We start from the raw sequence: 22,693 nt of genomic DNA, 5'->3' as shown, positions 1-22,693 counted from the left end.
AATAACACGGGGCTAAAATAACCCTGTATACAGTAGCAAGAATTGTCTTTGCTGTGGTATGTATGGAATACATTTGGAAAGATTTTGATTTGTTAACCATAAATCTTCCATCTTTACCTGAGCAATCCCTGTCACCGATATTGCGACACCCAGCTGTGTGTAGACATTTGGACTGTCAATCTGTAGGGTCATAGTGTTCAGAGAAAGCCTTAAACAAAATAATATTTATACTGTATATAAATAACAAATGTACCAACAGAATATCCCCTCAAGTAATATACACCTTTATTATATAGTCTATAAATAGTCCCTATATAATCTATACAAACAGTTCATAATGCTACATATTCACTGGATTTGAAGCCGTATTCACCAGAGGGTCAGTGCGCGTGCAGCTGCATTGTGACATCACAATCAATACCTCAAACAACGTTGAAAACAATGGTTGCAATGGCCGGAGCCAGCTGTGTATCTCAACAGGAAAAACATTAAGCAAGTCTTTAACAGTATTATTACACACAGCAAAAGGAAGACAAGGAGGTCATCAAGTGTAATCGGAACAATTCTTTATTTTTCTATGACAAAATTTTCATTAATAAAAATGGTGTCATCATGCAGCATTCAAGGTCTTATTTATTCAAATCCTGACAATATAATAAAACAATTATGAACTCTTTCAGTGGTGAATATGGTTTGTTATTCACCAGAATAATATCAATATTGACCTCAGCAGTCGGCTTCGCCTCGGTCAATATTGATATTTTTCTGGTGAATAACAACCATATTCACCACTGTGAAAGTCAATAATTGTATAGTTTTATAAATTATGATTAAAAAGCGTCTCAAAAATATTGTATTCACAGCATTGTAACAAAGTACATATAGAGATTCTTCACTCAATGTAACATCGATTAAATTGCAAATAATTATACAAAATATACTGTCTATATTTTTTTATTACTTGACAAACAACTCAGAAAAACCTTAAAACTGTATGAGATGTATTCATAATCTTCCCATACCTCTGCAGTTTCTGAATAAGTGGCCATACAAACACACGACCACCAGGAATAAATGTGGATCCAGTGTGGCAACATCCTAAAAAGTAAAATAATCAATTTAATCACAAAGATAAAGCAATTTTTTTTAAAAGCAGTTTTTAAAAATAAAATTTACATGATTTTCCATTGTCCTGCCAGCCAGTTTCTATATATTGCTGAATGTTATGTGAAGAATTTTTTTTCTTCAAACAGTAAACCTAGTTTAAGTTCTCAGCATCAAGATATACAGTTAATTAACTAGTAGTGAATTGGTTTGTTGTTACATGGTATACTCAACCTAGGTCAAAGTTCCAAATGTTCTTAGCTGTTGTATTTTTGAAGCTTTTCAAAATAGTGGTAGGGAAATTCCAAAATACGCGTGGTATAGGCATGGAGATAAAACTACGATTACTTTCCTAGATTCAAACTCATTTTTCTGTATCGAGTCATGTGACCTCTACTGTTGCTGTATTGAAAATTATTGTTGGATTATTTATGTCTTTGAGAAAATTCTATTCAAAGCATGTTAACATTACAACCATTTCTGAGGCACATTTTTATGTGAACTTCTTTGTAATTTGTCTTGGTAGTATATTAACCAATGCCAGCTTTTTGTGTTTTTTGTATCCTATAAAAAGTCACTTTTCAAACTTAAAAAATTCAGGAACTGAAACTAAGAAAATAACACATGGTTATGGTATGGACATCATAATTTTATTTAAAAGTCAATATTTATTTCTCACTGACAACTGGCATAGGTTTTCAAAATAAGTTGGTAGTTTGAAGACAAAAAGGCTAATAAATTTGAGTTTGAGAAGCTATATATATATTTAAAAGTGTAAGCCTGAAGGAACTGTCAGACATTTTCAATTGGAATAAGTACTGACCAGACTAATGACACTACCATCAGGGTTGGCAAAAAGCTGGGAAATACTTGTATTTCCCAGGACGGTGGGAAATACTGGTAATTACCAGGAATTACTGGTATTTCCCGGGAAATACTGGGAAATAAGAAATAGGTACATATTTTATTCATATTGACATGTAGTACACCTTATTGGCTAAGATATCTACCTGGTATCACTGTTCCCGATTTAAAAAATTCTGGTTTCCAAGTAATTCATTTTATATACATGTAATCATAACACAGTATATTCATATACCAATCATGAGTGCTTGAGTCAGATGTAGTCTATACAGGTCCATGAAATGAACACAAAGATCCCAATTGGGTTTTTACGTAACTAAAGAAGGATCTAAGAAAATTCTTAAATGTAGTGTATGGTATGAATATCAAATCTGAGAAGAAGCCTTTAGTTTTACTCAAGGTAATTATCTCTCAAAACAGGAGCACAAAACTGTCCAGAGCAATTTGTTAAAACAACATGATTGTTTGTAATAACTAAAGTGTTTACAGAAGGATGAAAACAAGTTGTTTTTTTTGTTCTTGGATTTATAATTAATAAACTAAATAATTTTACAAAACTGAAAAGAAACTTGAATTGAAAAACTTAAGTTTTTGTACAGCCAGGGAAATGTTTCAGAATGCTTTTGGGTATGGGACCTGGAGTAGGTGATACATTCTGAATATGTTATATAGCAATTTGAGACATATTCCTTATTATTCATCTTCTGTTTTTATGTTTATTTTATTTTTTAAATTTTGTATAAGATTGAATGAATTAGAGAAATAAAAAACTCTAATAACTTAGTATTTCCCAATATTTACCAGTTTAGAGAAAATTTGTAGTATTTCCCAGGATGGGAAATGCCGGTATTTACCACTGGTAATTCCCACCACTGGTATTTCCCGGCCAACCCTGACTACCATATAAAGATAAATGGGAAATACTTTCACATCACTATTCCTTCCTTCATTTAATGAATTCCCATGTGTTAAATGTAATTTTTCATTTGATTCTCAAAGACGGCAACATATTTTTACTTTTTCTATCAAATATTGTTGTAAAATACTCTTTATTTATTTGTATATGTGTGTGTGAAGTGTGTAAAACCCTTCCAAATACAAACTGATATTTGATACATAAACTGCCTTCGTACAAGCTACTCACATGTAATTATATTTTTCATACATTTTAACTTAAATGCACAAAGTATATTATACTTTGTTCATTTAAGTAATCTGAATTATTATCTAGCAGATTGGCTTTTCTCTGCATCTCTCATATATCCGCTTACTGCCTTTCCGGCTGCGTCCATTTTAAGGTTAGATTGAACCTGCCCACTCCTCTTGACTGCTCATTATTATGCACGATCGACCAAGGTTTACTAATGTTAAATGATCCCGTCTACCTTGATTTTATTTTTTTCTACACATATTAAATGCAATCTGCAAGTGAATATTAACAATTTTAGTTACTAAGTGTCTAAAACGCAGTACAGTGAGTGTCTAAAACGCAGTACAGTTTATCTGAAATGCGATAGCTGAAACGCTAATTATGTAGGGTGAATATTCAAGCGATGCAATGCCATATCTAAAGATGCAAAATTGTACTTTCCTGCAATTATTAAATATAGTTTAAATAATTCTACCTGAAACCACCATTACTTCGTTCGGACCACATGTCTCGAACCCCATCTTTGCTGAAGAAAACTGCCTTTCGAAATGTTAACTCTCTAATCTCTTTCGCAATGGTTGACCGTCTTCCTGTTTAGATGTTCGAGGTTAATATTTTCCTTGGATATGATTGGTCAATATTAAAATTAGGCAACACTTGCTGGAGATGTGGAAATCTTATATTCAAGGGTGTGGTTTTTGTATATTGATAAACTTTGAAATATTGTAGAATGTAAAAATGTTTATTTTCTATAAAACAATAAATGCTACCTTTCTCTTAAAAAAAAATACATGTAAATTCAATTAGTGACAGCAGGGACCTATACTAACTATATATCCTGTATATAGATCCCTGGTGATAGGTCTACATCAGTTATATGTAACCATGCATCTGATATTTTCTGACTTTGATGCCTACAGCCCTAATAAAAATCAAGGGTTTAAAGGATACGAAAAAAGCCCCCCCCCAAGAGTTCTATATAGATCTATATAGAGACTGGCATTTTTTTCTTTCTTGGCATCTTATTTCATGCATACAGAATTAATTTGGGAATCAATTATAGGGAATGTTATAACTTTAATACTTTAATGAAAATAGAAGCAATTTGCAAGTCTTATTAATTTACCTTGATCAATTTAATCAAGGTTACATATAGTAACCTAAAGTGAATTTAGTTCCTTCAATCCTTGTGTGAGACACACCAAGGGGATTATGAATGAAGGCTTTCCCTTGAAAATTTTAACAATTTATCTCGTAAATTTCCGAAAATGTGTTTTCTGAAGAAAAAAAAATCTGCCTCCAACCACTCCACCCCCCCCCCCACCACCCCCCTAAAGAAAATCCCCGAGTTTGAAGCATGGTTTGCCAGATGATGGAATTTAAAATTTAGCACCCCTCGTTCCAAACACGATCATGCATGGTTTTTCTTCGAGAAAACATTTTGGTCAGAAACATTTTTTTCTTTTTTTTGTCAATATATTTGGTGACCTGCCATTATCAGATTGTGTTCCCTGAAAGCTAAACAGTTTTTTAAATAAAATCTTTAAAACTTTTCCACATTTAACACTGCTTACATGGGCCGTTTACGTGGGTTATGTCAAATGAAGATTGTGAGTTTGTTGCCAACATTTAACGGCAAATTTTATAATAAGAAAACAAGATACATGTAAAATATAGATTTATTACATTTTCAATAGTGAAATACTGTGATTTATTTATTGAATAAAAGTGATATTCTCTCACAGTGCTAAAGGATACCAAAATGATATTCTACCATAGTGTGAAAGGATATCAAAGTAAGTAAAAAATTTCTGACCTGTCATAAGATAGAGATAGAAACTAACCCATCTTGATAGAGACTAAAACTGCCAATTTCTTCCCAAATATGTTTCTTAAATCCATGTTACAATGTTTCCAATGCTATGACATTTCAACTGCTCAACTATGATGTCACAGCCTAAGAAACTGTGTTAAGAAAGTACAGAGGAAAAGGGAAAATCAAAGAAAGTGTAATAAACAGAAAATTCAATGTTTTGTAGTTGGATATGGAATTAATTTCACTCGATCGTGAGACAGGATTTTTTAAATTATATTTTCACTTGTGCTTCGCACTCGTGAAAATATAAAAAAAAATCCTGTCCCATTCGTGAAATAAATTCCATATCCAACTACAAAACATTGAATATCCTCTATATATTACAGTCATTATTAGACATACTATTTGTATGCATTTTATGCACTTTTAAAGTTGATGGCTAATTCTCAGTTCATTATAAAATGTAATTGTTTTGTTCTGGGTTTTTGTTTGTTTGTTATTTATTGCTTTAAATTCGGACATTGTGTATCTTTACGCTCCACTTTAGATCCAAAGTGGTTGAATAAATATTCAGTTCTATTCTATTCTAAACACTGTGTGCCTCAGCCTACCTTGAAATAGTAAAATTGCTTCTTTTTCCGGGAAAGATGGAGGGGTTTATGATGATTATAGCCAAAGAAAAAGTTGGAAATCTAAAAGGAAGTATTTTCCCCCCGATTATTTATCATATGGTTCTCTATAAAAGTACCGGGGGGGGGGGGAGTTCTACTTGGCAATGGGTTCGTTACATCTTGCATCTGAATGTATAGCATGTTTCTAAATTTTATAGTTAATCGTTTTAAGAATGGTTAGCACTAGATGGTAAAAACTACAGGTAGGCTGGCTGGTTCCCAATACGAGTTATTGTTCCTACGGTTATATTCAAGCTAACGTTTAAAATGGATTAGATAACAGGCAAAAGGTACTCAGTTACTTCTCTCAGTTTAATATCAATGTTAAAGAATATCAGAAATGTTTTCTCCGAAATACAAATAATAGAGAAGCCAATAAATTATCATGAAATCAGCTCAATAAGAGAGAAAGCTATCCTTCCAGAGCTACAATCCTAAATATTTTTGCAGACAATAATTCCATGTGAAATCATATACTTTCAAACTATTTGTAACAGTATCACTTGTTCCTTGGACATCACGCCACAAATATGAGAGAAAAACAACTGAAAAAAGTATTAAAAGGCGCACAAAATTGAGTACGGAGTCCATACATCGTGTTCGGTAAGTTAAGATTGTTTAAAACACCTAAGTTTAGACACATAAGCGAAATATTCATCTACTTTCGTATTCTTGGGAGCTAAAATCATTACATGATTCTCAATTTAATGCAATTTAGTAGTGGGGATATTTTAGGAGTTCATGAGCACACTCGCAAATAAGCTAAAGGTCATCCCAAGGTGACAGTGTCCACGGATAGATTTTAGACAGAGTGTATCGCGAACACGGTGATATGTAATGGTGACTGAGACAATAGAGGTCATCAGAATTCTTCCGCAGGAATGCAGCAATAATACCAAACCCACTCCTAGTCAACAGGAGAGTATCACAACGAGTTAGAATCTCGTGTTCTGTAAAGGACTTTTGTTGACCATGACAAAGTTCTCCACTCTTCGAAATGTCCATGTGAGTGATTGGCCCGGGCACCTCCAACAGAAAGTCTTGGAACCTTTCACGTGCTGAATTTATTATGTCAACAGAATCTGTTGCAATGAATATCTTGTGGTTCGGAATCTGGTATTGAGATAAAAACTTAAATATGGTTTCAATATCTTTCTCCCTGACGTCTGTGGAGTCGTCATTAGGTAAAGTTTTGCTCCGCCCTTGACGCACGTGGGCACACACCAATCTACTGTTTTTGACTTTTTCCGTGAAGATTTCCTGTACGTGTCTTTGTAATGTGTCTGTGTGTTTAAGTATCATCCGTAATATCGCTCTGTATATATCAGGCCTCGGTAACTTCAGAAGCCATGGAAAACTTTCACCAATGTTTGGCCTTTCAGCAAACTCATTTAAAAAGTCCCAGTTTCCGCGAAAATAGATCACATCCGGCTTGTGAATTGTTTCCAGATTCGCGCCTCTAAAATGATTCCTTGCAACTTTTACCCCTGCACTTGCGTAAAAGTTCTGATGAGTGAGACCTTTTAATTCCGACCCGTTAATCTTCCATTGGACTAAGTTTTCATCAAAAGAAATTTTAAAGTCACATGGAAAGTTATCGAGGATTCTGAACTGACGATTTGTGAGCAATGAGAGTATGTAGGACATTACTATTGTTTTCATTCTATCGCTCCATCCTCCACAGCGCCGACCACGTGACGTTCCTGTACATGTATATACGACATACTTATCAGGAAACAAGTCTCTCAACAAAAACATGGAATAGTTAAGACGCGATTCCATCTCGATTAACTCATAAGAACTGTTTCTTGCTGTTGAAGCAGAGGGTTGATGGCAATTTTTTTCCGGTGCCTTGTCATTGTGGGCCAGGTCCCAGGAATACAGTATACACAGAGACGTCATGGTCAGACACATCCACTGAAAAAAAGACAATGGAACGATAAATAAATTTTTGGAAGTTTTTTCAAGAGTAATCAAAGCATTTTCAGGAATAAATGTTTTTTTACTTTCAGAGTTTTTTTCTTCTCTGTAAAAGTTGACCCTTTTATTAAATAGCAAGTTTAAAAGGTCAAGTAACTTTGTTTTAATTTTTTGAATAGATAAAATTAACAGTTATGTAGCTTTGACAAATGAATGCAAAAAAGAAAAAAAAAAAGAAAAAAACTCGGCGAAACGCTTACTTTTAAGAAAGAAACTGGTCTCCACATGGCATCTGGGTCTACATGTATTACGGTAACCTCAGTGCGATAGTGTGTCGCAATTAATGGTTAATTACCAAACATAGATTTACCCCGAGGATGTTGTCCACTACAAACCGTACATGTTAACCGCGGGTAGAATGCAGTCCAAACAAGTCTTTATTCAATGACATGCAATAGGTATTAACAGGAAGTAATACCTACTTCTCAATAGCTTTTTAGGACAAATTTCTGAAATTTTTTTTAATGATTGGGCAATTTGAAGACATATATTGTATTTTAAGGACAGATGATACAAACAATCTTTTATTAAAAATCTTGCAAATAACAACTTAAATCATGTTTATATAAGTAAAATGAATAAGTTTAACCTCAGAGTTTTTGATTTTTCATTCAAAGTTTCACAATAATAGGATTTAAAGTGACAAGAAGTTGTATAGATAAATATAGATGGAGAAAGTTTATAATTTCTTAATATTTTAGAAATTTATTTATTTGTATCATTTACAACCAAAATAGGTCCAAAAAAATATACCAATCCAGATGTCCATTTTTTGTTTGTATCATATGTCCTTAAAGTCACGCGTCTTTCGGATGAGACCTTAAAAACCGAAAAACGCGGCAGGCGTTGGCACGATGAAGAACCTTCACTGCTCAATGGCCCTGAGTGCCGAGAATAGGCCTAAATTTGAAGCCCTTCACCGGCATACGATGACGTCTCTATATGAGTGAAAAATTCTCGAATGAGACGTTTAACAACAAACAATCAATCAATCTGTCCTTAAAAATACAATTTCTTGTTTCAGAATTGTGTAGATGTTTATTTCATGCATGAAATACACAGACACATAGATTGACGATCAAGATCTTCAATGCCTTCTGTCTCTGGTGAGCAAATATTAATTATAAAAAAAAAAAATTAAAAAAAAATAAATAATTTTTTTTTTCCAAATTCAATAAAGAATATTCACAAAATTAATAAAGTCAGCATTGATTTAATAATTTTCTGTGAAATCCACTATGTCTAACGTAGATGATTTGTTTGACGTAAGATGTGTGAAATAACTATTATCTGTTCGAATATGGGGTTTACAGCTGTTAATGGACTCATATAACTGGTTTTATCATTATTTTTTTTAAAATTTTAAATGTATGTATAAATGTCAGTAGTATATGATTACAACATGTACTTCTTTTTCTGTAATTCTAAAGAGTCAATTAGCCACTGCTTTTTAATGGATACCTGAGCACCCCTAGTCGATTCAAATTTGTTCAAGTCAAAGATGAACTTACATTTGTATATAGGCATAGTCTGATGTTACATGTAGAAAATATGCAAATATCCTCAAGTGTAATGAAGTCTGGGTTCATGACTTTAATCTTAATGTCATTGGTAGAGAAATGAAGGTTAGTGATATATATTCAGACAATTGGCCAGTTATTATAAAATTAATTTAATTGTTGATTTAATTAAATTATTCGTTTTTGTGACTCATGTAGCAGGTTAAGTAAAAAACAAAAAAAAAAAAAAATCTTACAATGAACTTTATTGGGAGCTGATCAAGTTCAAACCAATCTCAAGTGCAGAGTAATCGTTTGTTCTTCTCTCAGATACCTCTGCAATGCGTTAACGTCAAGATTTTAGACGTGAAGTTAAAAAAAGATATTCCAAGGATCAATTCAAATTCAAGTTATAGTTCTATATACATGTAAACTATATAAATATTTATCTTAAAAGACAAAAATTTCAATGATAATATCTCATTATAATTAATTAAAATAAGCGCACTATATATGGCTAATCGTAGTGATATACGCTAGCCAATGACAGAAGTGAATGTATATGAGCCGTTGGTAGAGAGTAATTTAAACTCCCTAGCTTTTGCAATGATTTTGTACAGGTTATATAAGTAAGTAAGTATATTTACCACAAGCCAAATATTACAAAGAAAATAACAGAATTACAATTTCATATAAAATACTGCTATCCTGCCTGAAAGACACATGATCCACTAAAATTACCGGTATATCTTTTTCCACAATTTTAAAATTTTCCTAAATTATGTCTTATTTTGAACAAATGACATATCAAAATAAAATAAAAAAAATCAACCACAGGACTTATTTAAATTATCAGTGTTTCATTCTTTTGTACATTAAAAATAACGTTTTGGCTTTCACAGCCTGTATATCAGCATTGATTATTAAAAAGTATAACGTACTGTTTTCACTAAAACAATCAAAGTTAACCTATCGAAGTTTGCTTCTAAAACATAATCAAATTTACTCAAAAGCGTACTCTGAAAAAGTCATATACATGTATATGCTTCCGCTGAAGAACTGAAGCAGCATACATTCATTCGCTTTTATTCAGCATTGTTTTGAAAAAAGGCCAAAATAGATTATTGTACATGTATAAATTCTACGTAAAAGTATTTTTCCGACTTTTATAGAACTACTTTGGTATTTGATTTTCTTCTTAAGTTCAGTGTATTTATATGCTTTGTAAAAGACTAACACACCCTAAACACGTAAATGCAGAACATTATATTATTCAAATTATAGTATTGTAGACGACTTTTGAAATTCTTTACTTTGTGCAGACATTCGAATTCAGTAAGATGTGTTAGATATATTTTTTAAAATTATTAAGAATACACAATAATGAAATGTGAAGAGAACGAACCGATATCATTCTCAAAAGTCCATTTAAACAAATTATGAGCAGAGCCAATAAAGACCTCTGAAAACAGAAGTGGGATCAGGTGCCACGAAGGAGTAAGCATCCCATGCGGACAGATCACACCCACCGTGTACTCTTTGTTATGATCGGGTAAACGGAAAATCCGTAGACAATTCAATGTGAAAATTATGGCCCAACAATTCGTGTGAAAACCTCAGTCAGCATTTGACCTAACGACAGATTGTATTTGCTAACTAGGTCATTGCATAGAACAGAGAATTTGCGAAACGTTGACTTTAACGAGATTGTTGATATCCTTGTATCATCAACTTATTTGTCAGTAGCATGCCTCTATTAATAAATTGTTCGTACGTAGAGCATGTTCTCGCGTATCGAATCAACTGAGAGACATAGACCCCATATGCAGTTGATAATGGTTTATTGCTACAAAAGTAAGAGAAGTTGACGATAGAAAAGTTAAAGTCATCACGTTTATCATAAAGTTAAGTTGTCATTTTGCCATCAATGTCTTTCTCTAGTAAAACATCTAAATATGAAACAAATGTGTCAGATTCAATGATGTCTTATATTTCGAGTTCAATGGGATATATCGAATCAACGTAGTAATGGAAATAAATGCTGTTAATTGCTCAAACGTCGTCGAGATATCTAAATGTCGAATTGAAGACCACAACAAGAGCCTTCTTCTTTTCATGTAGAGGTTTTTGAACAAATTCAGCTTTATATGAATACAAAAAAATCTCCTCATAATGGGACACCCTTAGAAATTCTAACAAATATTTAGAAGTGAGAAATTCAAGCATCCTATTAATATCAACATCGGAGTACTTGTGTGTAGAATCAGAATGTTTTTAACAATGCATATGACAATGAACTTCCGGCTTTTCGAGCTCTTCCCATATTTAGTACTACAGGGTGTTTCAGAAAACATGCAACCATTTACTTTCCTTACTTTGTTGATATGCAAACAGAAAAATATAAAAGATTTATAGAATTCATCAGAGGTTCTTGCGAGTAGGACTATAAAGAAAACGAATCCAGAACTGAAAGAAAACGAATCAAGAACTCAAAGATATTAATAAGTGGAATTTATACAGAATTAAAAAAACGGAAGCTAGTGAAATAAAAAAAAATCCCATCAAAGACGGTCCTTAACACAGGGGGAATTATTGGCCCGGCCCATGTTTCTTTCAAGTATTGAAATGGAATGTGTCAATTCTGAAATATACCTGAAATTGTTACTCAAGAAATTTCACTTTGCATAAGACAACCAACACAGTATCTAACCCACATACTAAAAAAACCGGAAGTTGTTGCGTTTCTTGGTTGACAACATGATGCAGTCATGGAATTATGAAATTAAGACGGCAATTATTCGAAGACATGTTAAGTATTTAAATGTGTTGTGCATTAAAACGCATAGATATATGATGAAACGTTCTCTAGGAAACACAATTTTGTCAAAATGCAGCTTTGTTTTTTAACGCAATGCAAAACGCAGTGCAGTGTAGTTGTGCAAAGACTTAAAAAGATATATTATGGCATTGGCGTTCATCCCATTTTCGATAAGAATTGTATCAAATAATGAGAAATATAAGTATTGGGGTATTGAAACGTAATTTATTCCTAATTATAATTAGAATATCCTTAATTTTACTGCTTTAATCAAAATGCGACTGTATCCGTCGTTCAATATTTACTGTATGTGTCGTTGTGCGGGACAGTATTTTCATTGTACGAGTCGTTGGTAAATTAGGTGCGTTCTTAATTGAAAAGTTCTGAAATAAATTCTATTTTTTCTTTCAGTTCTCGATATATGATATAATGCTTCCATACCTTCTTTTTATATGTTACTACTGCCACTTTGAAACAAGAAATTTCAACAAAATCATTGTCACAAAGTCATTCTCATTTACCTGACTCCAAATTGAAATATCATTGTCGCTTGTGTTTGGACTATTTTCTCTTGTGGAAATGGGATAAAATTAGACATGTTTTGCGATAACATGGCCGTAGGAACCGGGGGGGGGGGGGCACTTAATTTTGCCGGTATATAGATTACTATAGAAATCATAGCTACTATTTGCTTGTGTCCCCTCAATAAAAACGTCTGATGACCTTTTTTTTTTTTTTTTTTTTTAATTTTGCCGATATATAGATTACTATAGAAAACATAGCTACTTTATGCTTGTGTCCCCTCAATAAAAACGTCTGATGACCTTTTTTTTTTAATTTTGCCAATACATGTATATAGATTACTATAGAAAACATAGCTACTTTATGCTTGTGTCCCCTCAATAAAAACGTCTGATGACCTTTTTTTTTTTTTTTTTTTTTTTGGCTTCATAAGGAATTTTGGTAGTTGATAGTGCCCCCCCCCCTCCAACTGAAAATGTATAGTCCCCCCCCCCCCCAAACAAACTGAAATTGCTTCCCACGGGCGTGGATTAGACCATTTTTTTCGATATAGAAGCTTGTATAAGAAAACTGAATACAAAAGAATCATTAACATAATTCAACCCCCTATTTACAGAGACAAAAGTAAACATCATTTTTCAATTTCTTTCTTATAAAAGATTTATAAAATCTGGTCGCTTAGAAAGCATTATCAATTAAGCGTTTACAATAACATCATCCGATAAGAATTTAGGTAGAAACGATTATTCATTCATAATAGTTTTCAATTTAACATTACTATATAATAGGTATTATTCATTCTTTTACTGTATGGTTGTTTTATTGTCCAAAAGGCGGTTATCAATCTGATTCTTTCAACTGTCATAAGATTTACATGTATAATTAACAAGCTTTACCTTTTTTTCTATGTGCAAATTGCAAACAATATTTAAACTGAACCTTCCTATATCTCAGGCTGGATAGCTGTATGGCTCTGTGTGTAACTGATTTTCAAACTGAATAAATCCAAAATTTAGGAAAAAAAGGCAACAATCTGATATTTTGATAACAAGCGTTACCTTTTACAAAAGTTACTATTCAACATCCCTTGCGTATATGCAATATTTTCTTCAATATTATACAATTATTGCTGGTTTTTAGGCGAGGTGAATATTGTACTTCGAAGGTGGCTAAATCATCGTATTGACCGAAAAAACAGCAATAATTGTTTTATTATATGATTCAATGATTAAATGACACACACTCATTAAGCAATCCATGCCATCTTACTTGTTCACATCTACTGAAGTACTAGCCGAACATAATGAGAGAAACGGGTTTAAAAACCAGTTGTATTATTTTGGAATTTTCAATTCTAGTTTAGGTGCAATGTAGAAAAAAATAAATGTCAGGCATATATATATAGGATTAATTTTGAAAAAGGGGGCATTGAAAGGGAAAAAAAATGAGAATGACAACTTACCTGAAAACAAATCTTTGACTAGCCCCTCCACCCCTTACCCCCTGCCCCCCCCAAGGATTCTCCCAGCTCAAAATTTTATTTGGTGGGATGTAAAGATCCATAAAAGAGGGGAGGGAAGGTTTCATTGAAATTTTCTATCATTAAAATTTAATTTAAAACTTTCCATTCTCAAAAGGTAGGGAGAGGGGCAGGCCTCCTGCAACCCCCCCCCCCCCCCTCGAAACCTCACCCAAGAAGTTATGTGCCTTAATGCTATGTTCATATGAGTGGAAGTCAGGTGCAAGTGAAATAACTTTCCAAAACTATTTGCATCAATTTGGAATTCCCCTATCTATTTTTGGTCCAATATAGAATAAATAATTCCTTGTATTGACCTGGAAGGTCATGTGCAGGTCAATATAACATAGTATTTTTCTAACATTGTTGGATTTCAGCCAATCAGAGAGATGGGAATTATTCAATCATATAATAAAATATTATACTTACATATAATGCGTTGAACGTTATACTATTTACATTTGCAGTGTTTTTCTACTAAGCCAACTGTGCAATTGATTTGACAGTCATTTTTATGTATACTCACGCGTAGAAATATACACGGTAAAACTCGCGCTAAAGTGACGTCAAAATGAAGCTACAGAGACGTAAATAAAAATGTAACGATATATGGCAGCAAGAAATTCAGATATTGAGTATATTATTGGTGCTTTTAAACTTGTAAAATGTAAATATAAGGAATGTTTTTAAGTTTAGTGTGAATTATTGGTGTGTAAATCACACAGACTTGCACGTAGGCATATTTTTCATGCATGAAGCGCTAGCGCGCTTCATGAAATATGCCTACGTGACACGTATGTGTGATTTACACACCAATAATTCACACTAAACTTAAAAACATTCCATAAATATAATAATATAAAAATTTTGTCATAATTTGAACTCTTTATAACGTCTATAATAAATTTATAACTAATGAACTTAGTACAGGGTTTAACTTACAATTAAAAAAATAAATGACTTCAACGGCAGATAAATTTCTATCATGTATTGAGGTACAAGTGAATTCCAATACCTATTTTTGTCCCCCGCTTTCACTGAAAGTGGAGGACATTAATTTGTCTTTGCCTGTCCGTCCGTCAGTCCGCCCGTCTTTCTGTCTGTTTGTAACACTTTTGTTTCCGCGCGATATCTCGAGAAGCCTTTGAGTATTTGCAATAAAATTTTACATAACAAAATCAATAGGACCGGGTCTTCCATAGGCCACAGGGAGAAATTTCATTGCAGACAGAAAGGTGGACAGACGGACTGACAGACAGACCCAAATTAATATCCCCCACTTTCAGTGAAATCGGGGGGGGGGGGGGGGAATTAATTTTTTTTAACACTACTGTCATTGAAATGGGGTATCAATTCTGAAATATGATCATGACAGCACAACGAAGAACAAGAAAAGAAATAAAAGACAAAATTATTCCAAATAAAATGAAACACCAAGACAAATTTTTATTCCAAATCAAGTCTCAAAAAAAAACAACAACATTCAATTCAAAGTTTAAAATTTGATGACCTAATCAACGGACCAAGTTTATACAGCGTTAAACCTTGTTGCGACGTGTATATTTTCCCACATTGATCGAAAATATATTTATATATAGCACTTTTCCAGAACAAACAGCTAGCAGTAGTCTATGATTTTACATCACGCCTGGTGTGTTTATGCCTTGTCAAACTATGTTTTCTTTTAGTGCTGTATAAGCATATATATTACAATGTTGCATGGTTCTACTTCTGATGTCTCCTCAACTGCCTCTAATATACAGCCGTCCATCCTTAAGAAATAAAAAAATAATAAAAACCGTGCATTTGTTTTATCAAAACATTGTTAATAAAACATTTTAAAAATACGTGTAAGTCACCTGAGTTACTCATTTTACCTACGACATTTTGGTTCTCGTCTGTCGACGTCCGTCGTGTGTTTACAGTTTTATTTTTGTTTTTGTTTTGTTTTGTTTTTTTGGGGGGGGGGGGGGTTTCTTTTCTTTTTTAAATATTTTATGTTTTTCTGTTTTTATTTTTATTTATTTGTGTGTGTTTTGTTATTGTCTGTTTGTTTGGTTGTTTTTTGTTTTTGTTTTGTTTTTTTACCTTTTATTGACAACTATTAATATTGTTAATTAAGTTGCCAAAATTAAGTTTAAATGAAACTATGAAACACCCTGACTGTAAGGTTAAATGTATGTATGGACTATGGTACCCAGATGACTCTCAAGACTTGTGGATCTCCTGTTTGTTCAAATACATACCAGTACAACTTGCGTTACTTTAGGAACGAACAATACAATTCGAACAATCTCGTTTGAAACGACGCATACAGTGATTACAATGACAGAGGTGTTTTAAATTGTGTAATTTCAAACCTCATCATTTAAATATAAAACTCCGAAGCATACATGACATTGTTCTGTATCATAATTTTCAATATTTGCCATTTAGAGACATAATTATATCTATTGTGGACTATAAACAACGTACAAACGTTACATGCATGTGTAAATATGTGAGCAAACGATTGCGTTTTTTAAATTTCTCCTTAAATATTCATACAATTTTAATACAGACAATTGACACTTGTTCAGCGGAATATGCAGAATGATAATTACGTTAATTCATCAAGTTTGTGTATCAATAATCATGCTCACCTTGCAATTTAACAGGTACTTGTTCTTCTCTGGGTTTGTTTACACGCTTCGATACGCAAGAACTTCCGCTTATTTTAGTATGTCGGTTAGACACTGTGACCAATAATGTGGAAAATGCATGGTTTCAGTAAAATTAAGCAACCAACATACGTCATAGTGTGGACTGGATGCCAGCAGATGGCATAAACATCTTCTTCAAATCCAAAATGTTTGCTTTGACACTCACCTGATAATTTAAACCCCTTAACTTTTATTTCCGGGGAAATTGAAGAAACAGTTTATAAAAGAGGTCCCCAGACAACATATTAAATTAAAGGCTGATTTCACAGAAATCCTAACCTATATTAATGAGAAAATTTCTTACATAAATTAAATTTATTCATTCAACAAAATGAACACCATTTAGAGCATATTTTGTAACTAAATGGAATTTTACAACTTCTCTGAATTCTTTTGTCGCTCATTATTTATTTGAGGGATTGTTTTCATTTTCATAAGAATAAATCTTGAAATTATACCTTTCAAACTGATTGGTGGTTGGAAAAAAGGATATCAACAGTCTCGTTTAAAGTCATCTTTTCACAAGTTTTTCGGTCGATACAATGACCTAGTCAGCACATACAACCTATCATTGAGTCTAATGCTGACTGACGTTTTTCATACAAATTGTTTGGCCATTATTTATACACTGAACTGTCTACGGATTTTTCCGGTTTTTGTTTCTCGATCATGACAAGGAGCACACGGTGGGTGTGACCGGTCGGCAGGGGATGCTCACTCCTCCATGACACCTGATCCCTCTAAATTTTGAGGTCCATGTTTGCTCTGCTCCAAATTTGTATCGTTTCATTGGACTTTCGAGATTGAATACTGTTCGTTATCTACATATTTCCTAGGTATTGATTGAAATCTTAGAAAAAATACAATGATCGATTTGAAATGGATGCATGTTTTCTGAAACACCCTTTACATATTCAATATACAGTCGAATTATATGATACACCCTAACAAATCGTGCATGTAAAATAGTAACATATATTTAATTAAATTATTATTATTATTATTATTATATAAATTAGAAACCATTTCATCGCCATATTGATGTCATTTTGGCCATCTGGTTTGCAGAGGACATATCTTTCTTATGGAATGGAAATGGACTTTTTCTCTTAAAATGGAAAATATGAATCCTCTCTACCAAATGTTTTGTTAACAATGGGTACCACAAGCTACATGTAGATAACAGACAGACAGACAATCAAGCCATTATTGACCTTCTGGCTCTGGTGAGCAAATTTCATAGAAATAGGAGCACTCCAAATCTTAATTCAATATACAATATAAGGAGCAAATTACAGCACAACTAGTTATATCAAATTTGATTTGAGAATGATTTCTAGTACCAATTTAAATGCACTTAAGAGAAATCCGTTATGCCAAACACATTATCTGTTTGGTGACGTAAAATGTGTGAAATAACTATTATCTTTTCGAGTTTGAATTTAACAGCTACTTAATAGACTCATATTACTAGTTTTAACACATTAATTCAAATTTTACATGTTAATTATATTTGTACAAGATATTACTGTACTTCTGTAGTATTTTAACTACACCATTTTTTATGAGAAGACTGTTAACCACTGGTTTTAATTGTTACCTTTGAAGCTACGTTTAGTCAAAATCGGAGAGGAAGAAGTTACGTTGTATAAAGGTATTTTGACGTTATAAATAGAAACCTTTATCAAATAATATACAAGAATCTTTATATGTTTACATTTACCAATGTTTCTGTGAAGTGGAATGGAAAAAAGTTTCTTAAAAGATATTAAAAAAACCCCGTTATTTTGTGATTGGTCATCAACAAAATTGAAATCACTCAGTCTACATACGAGTACATGTACTCTGAAGTTGATAATAGGAGGATGCTGGAATTCTTCCTTGACAAAATACTAGTATTCGTAATCTTTGGAGAACAGATCTTCCAACAATCTGTTGGAATTCCTCATGGACACTAACTATGTGCTTTTATTAGCCAACTTGTTTTTATATTCCTATGAAGCTGAATTTATTCAAGAGCTTCTACACGAGAAGAAAATACTTGCTGTTGCCTTCAACTCCACATTCAGATACTCCAACATACCGACGACGTGTTATCAATTAACAATAGCTACTTCCATTCATATGGCATCTCGATATATCTTAGTGAACTCGAAGTAAAAGACACCACAGAGTCTTCCATATCTGTTTCATATTTGGATCTTTTACTGACTATAGACGATAAGGGCCAAATAACAACTAAACTGTATGACAAACGAGATGACTTCAGCTTTTCCATCGTCAACTTTCCTTATTTATGTAGTAATATTCCTCTATCACCTGCTTATGGTGTTTATGTCTCCCAACTTATTCGATACTCAGGAGCATGATACTCAGGAATACGACCAATTTTTAAACCGAGGCAGGATACTGAAGTTGATGTTACAGGGATTTCAAGAACCTCGTTAAAAATCAGCAATTCATAAGTTATATGGTAGTTATAATGCCCTTGCTAGCAAATATAACCTATCTTTGGTCACATTTTGTCTGATATATTTCATACCAATCGCTAGGCCTTTGTATACTAAATTTGACTACGGAATATTCCGTTTATTCTGGTCAATACATAGAGCTCATGGCGGGTGTGACCGGTTGATAGGGCATCTGATCCCACCTCTGGAATTTCCGTGTCCGTATTGACCGTGTTTTATGCACTGTTTACATATCTGTATTGTTTGTAGAATTTTTCGAGATCGATTATTGATCTTTATATTCACCTTTTTCATTAATCATTGAATGGTGCGTAAAAGATGGCCAGACCCTGAGATGTGAAGATAACGAATACCGATCATTCTCGAAAGTCCATTTAAACGCTTCATATTGTGAGCAAACACGGAGCTCTGAAAATATCAGAGGTGGGATCAGGCTCCGGGGCCATAAAACTTAGCCAGCTCACTTTTGAGATCAATCTAAAAATCTCAGATTCCGGGCTTAACTTAGACCGTCTCACTTTTAGTGTGCCATAAAGGGAGACTGAGCTCATTTTAAATTTTCTCACTTGAGACAGAAACTGAGACCAAAACCGAGCAGGATATCGAATGAATTGTGGGATATTGTTTACATGTGACAGTGCCACGCCCACTAGGAATTGCGCAATAATGAAAAGTATTAAAATAAAATTTAAAATAAAGACTGTTTTTTGTTCTTTATGCTTACTATATGTTAATTGTTACGTCATTTTTAATAATTGACGTCACTGACGTCATCAACGTTAATTAAAGCAGCAGGCAGCACAAAGAAACATGGCAGATAATGATATAGAATTTCTTTTGACAAAAAATGATGAGGAAAAAAACGTTAACGAACCATACTGGAGTAAGCTAGAAAAAGAAATATTATACGAGGAAGCAAGTCGGCGGGTAGGTGTTTTGGACTCAAAGTTTAAAGGTGCCCAGTGCGGCAAAGCAGAGAAAAATCGCGCCTGGGAAGAGATAACAGCAATTGTCAATGCGTAAGTATAAAAAATTCTTTGAAATATCTATGAAGAATAATCAAAATAATACTTAATATAATTTGCAATCAGCAAATTTTTAAAAAGAGGGATATATTATTTACTTGATCCATGTTAGCGAAAAAGAAGTTTGGAGAATTGGAGTTGGTGGGGGTAGTACTCATAAAAAATATGAGCTTTTTATGATAAAAGTTTGGGTATGTGATAATTTAAACCATTAATATATAGTGTACGTTGTCACGGATTCCGTCATGTTTGGGGGGGGGGGGGGGGCTAAAAATATTTTAAATATTCTGTTAATGCATAATTATTTATATACTCGATTGTTTGTTTGTTTTTATTATTATAAATTCGGAGAGGTGTTTTTCTTAAACCTATTCTTCCTACACCACCCCCCCTCCCCCACATAAAATCCAAACATTATAATACACGTTAACAAACGTGAACACTGAGGAAAAATATATAAAAAGAAATAGAATTATTATAATTATTATGGAGGACAGACTTACTCGTTAACCCGTAAGATACAAGTATGTTTAATGAGTTACTCATTTTGAAAATTTCGGTAAAATTGAAAGGTATGCCAAGTCCTGTTATTAGAGTCAGCATGCAGTTGCTAATTCGTAACAAGATAATTCGGAGAATTTCTGTCCCCTGTTTAAGGAAAAAAGAAGAGCATGCTCAGATTGAGAGGGGGGGGGGGGTCGACCCCCTCCCCCGCATTTGCAGAATTATTAAATGTATGTACTAAAGCAATTAAAAAAAAATGCCAATATGGATATATAGATTTGATTGCTTATTCTTTAAAATGTGTACAGAAGATTCTTTTTATATAAAATATTTATCACACTGTAATAATGATTTTATGAGAAAGTTTGTACACGCCATAACTTCTTCATTTCATATGCTAAATACTATCATTCAGTAAATCCAAAAAAAAAAAAAAACAAAACAAAACATAATCATCCGGGATTTGAACCCAGAGCCTCTCACATCCTAAGCGAGAATCATACCCCTAGATCATTGAGGAACTTTACTTTCCAATGAATTAAATGCAAACAGTAGGTCACATATATATACATGTTTATATCACGTTCTACATTGTCAAAATTTTACACAAAACATAGTGTCTAGTTTAGCCTTTACTAAACCTTTTGACCTCAAAATCAATAGGCGTCTCCTTTAGGCCATAGGGAGTTCTCATGTAAAATTAATTGCAAAAGCTCAAAGGCTTCTTGAGATATCGCGTGGAAACGAAAGTGTTACAGACAGACAGAAATACAGACAGACGGACGTATTGGACGACAGAGAGACCGAAATTAATATCCCCCACTTTCAGCCAGGGACAAATATTGGGCTATTACAAATTCAATACATTGTTTGTTAATTTTGTTTTCGCTACATATAATTTCTGACATATTCTCACAAGAGTGTTGCATTTTGTAATAAAATATATTTTTTATTTACTTTTGAGAGAGTAATGTGACGACATTTTTCCTAAAGAGATAATACATTAATGCAATTTCCATAAATTTTTATTCTATAATGTAATGAAGATATTTATCATACTTATTCAGAAAGGGGACCACCAAGAGAAGAACAATGAAACAAGTGAAAAAACAATGGTCAAACATGAAGCAATGAGGTAATCATTAATTATTTCTTTAGTCTGCAAAAAAAATTGATAATATTTTTTGGCATATACCGGTATGTTACACACCTAGAGGGAAAAAGATGGGTTAATCAAAAATAAAAATGATGGAAAAGGGGGTGGGGATGGGGGTACAAACTTACCTGTGGTTACATCTATGATATGAGCTTTCAGTCATAATCAAGAACTTTTAGCATTATATCATACTTGATTTTATTATATTCAATTATTGCCATTTTTTGCAGCTAAAAAACTGAATAGTCAGGGGAAGTATCCTGTAACAGGTGGAGGTCCAAAGCCTCCCTCTCCCTCCCCAATAGATGAGGCTGTGCTCTCTCTCCTATCTGGACGACCCTCCCTGGAGGGTGTTGAGGGGGGTTTAGAAACATCTACACAAAACATCCTAAATTTATGTCAACCAGGTAAACAAAATCTTAATGGAAATTAAAATAAATAAAATGTATTTGTATTAATTTTGCTGAATAAGCTAACAATACACTAACATTGCGAATTTATGTACATACATATAGAGGCGTATTATATATTTAATACCAAGAAATAGAATTTCTATCAACAAAATTTCGTTATGTCAAATTTAGAACAACAGTCAGTGACCAACACAGAGATGAACGTAGACGAACCAGGACCATCAAGCTGCACCACAGCACAGTCCACTACTCTCCAGACAGAGACATCTCCTAAAGATACATCCAGAAAAAGAAAAAATAACATTAATGACATACATGTAGAGGTTTTATTTGCCGAGAAAGAAAAACTCAAGTTAGAAATGGAATATATCAAACTAAAAATAAAGAAAGTGTCATCAGAAATTGAGCTAATAGAAATGAAAAAAAATTCTCTGATGACATCAAGTTGTCTGTCTATTTCACAGTTTACAGAACTATGA

General features: G+C 33.1%; 2 protein-coding genes and 1 pseudogene across 4 annotated transcripts in view; 1 reads left to right on the top strand and 2 right to left on the bottom strand.

Annotated features, from left to right (window-relative positions):
- Positions 1-3,719, bottom strand: part of LOC133172919 (flotillin-1-like) — a 21,817-nt gene extending 18,098 nt beyond the window's left edge. For all 3 annotated transcript variants that reach the window (XM_061307764.1, XM_061307765.1, XM_061307768.1), the window contains exons 1-3: positions 3,594-3,719; positions 1,023-1,098; positions 118-208 (exon numbers count right to left, since the gene is read on the bottom strand). In XM_061307764.1, coding sequence (XP_061163748.1) covers positions 118-208; positions 1,023-1,098; positions 3,594-3,639 — 213 coding nt within the window. In that variant the 5' untranslated portion in view covers positions 3,640-3,719. The remainder of the gene's footprint in view (positions 1-117; positions 209-1,022; positions 1,099-3,593) is intronic.
- The window catches only part of LOC133172920 (myb/SANT-like DNA-binding domain-containing protein 3), a 26,456-nt pseudogene extending 3,763 nt beyond the window's left edge, over positions 1-22,693 (top strand).
- Positions 6,368-7,507, bottom strand: LOC133173522 (uncharacterized). The gene has a single exon (XM_061308507.1). It carries the CDS (start codon positions 7,505-7,507, stop codon positions 6,368-6,370), a length of 1,140 nt encoding a protein of 379 aa, XP_061164491.1.

This window comes from Saccostrea echinata, unplaced genomic scaffold, assembly GCF_033153115.1.
Source record: "Saccostrea echinata isolate AGI-Se365-2 ecotype Australia unplaced genomic scaffold, CSIRO_AGI_Sech_v1 ptg000056l, whole genome shotgun sequence".
Lineage (NCBI taxonomy): Eukaryota > Metazoa > Mollusca > Bivalvia > Ostreida > Ostreidae > Saccostrea > Saccostrea echinata.
Note: the sequence above shows the minus strand (reverse complement) of the source record. Positions and strands in the feature narration are given on the sequence as shown.

Excerpts from the sequence above, each read along its gene's own strand:
- LOC133173522 (XM_061308507.1), bottom strand. The coding sequence starts at position 7,507 with ATGACGTCTCTGTGTATACTGTATTCCTGGGACCTGGCCCACAATGAC.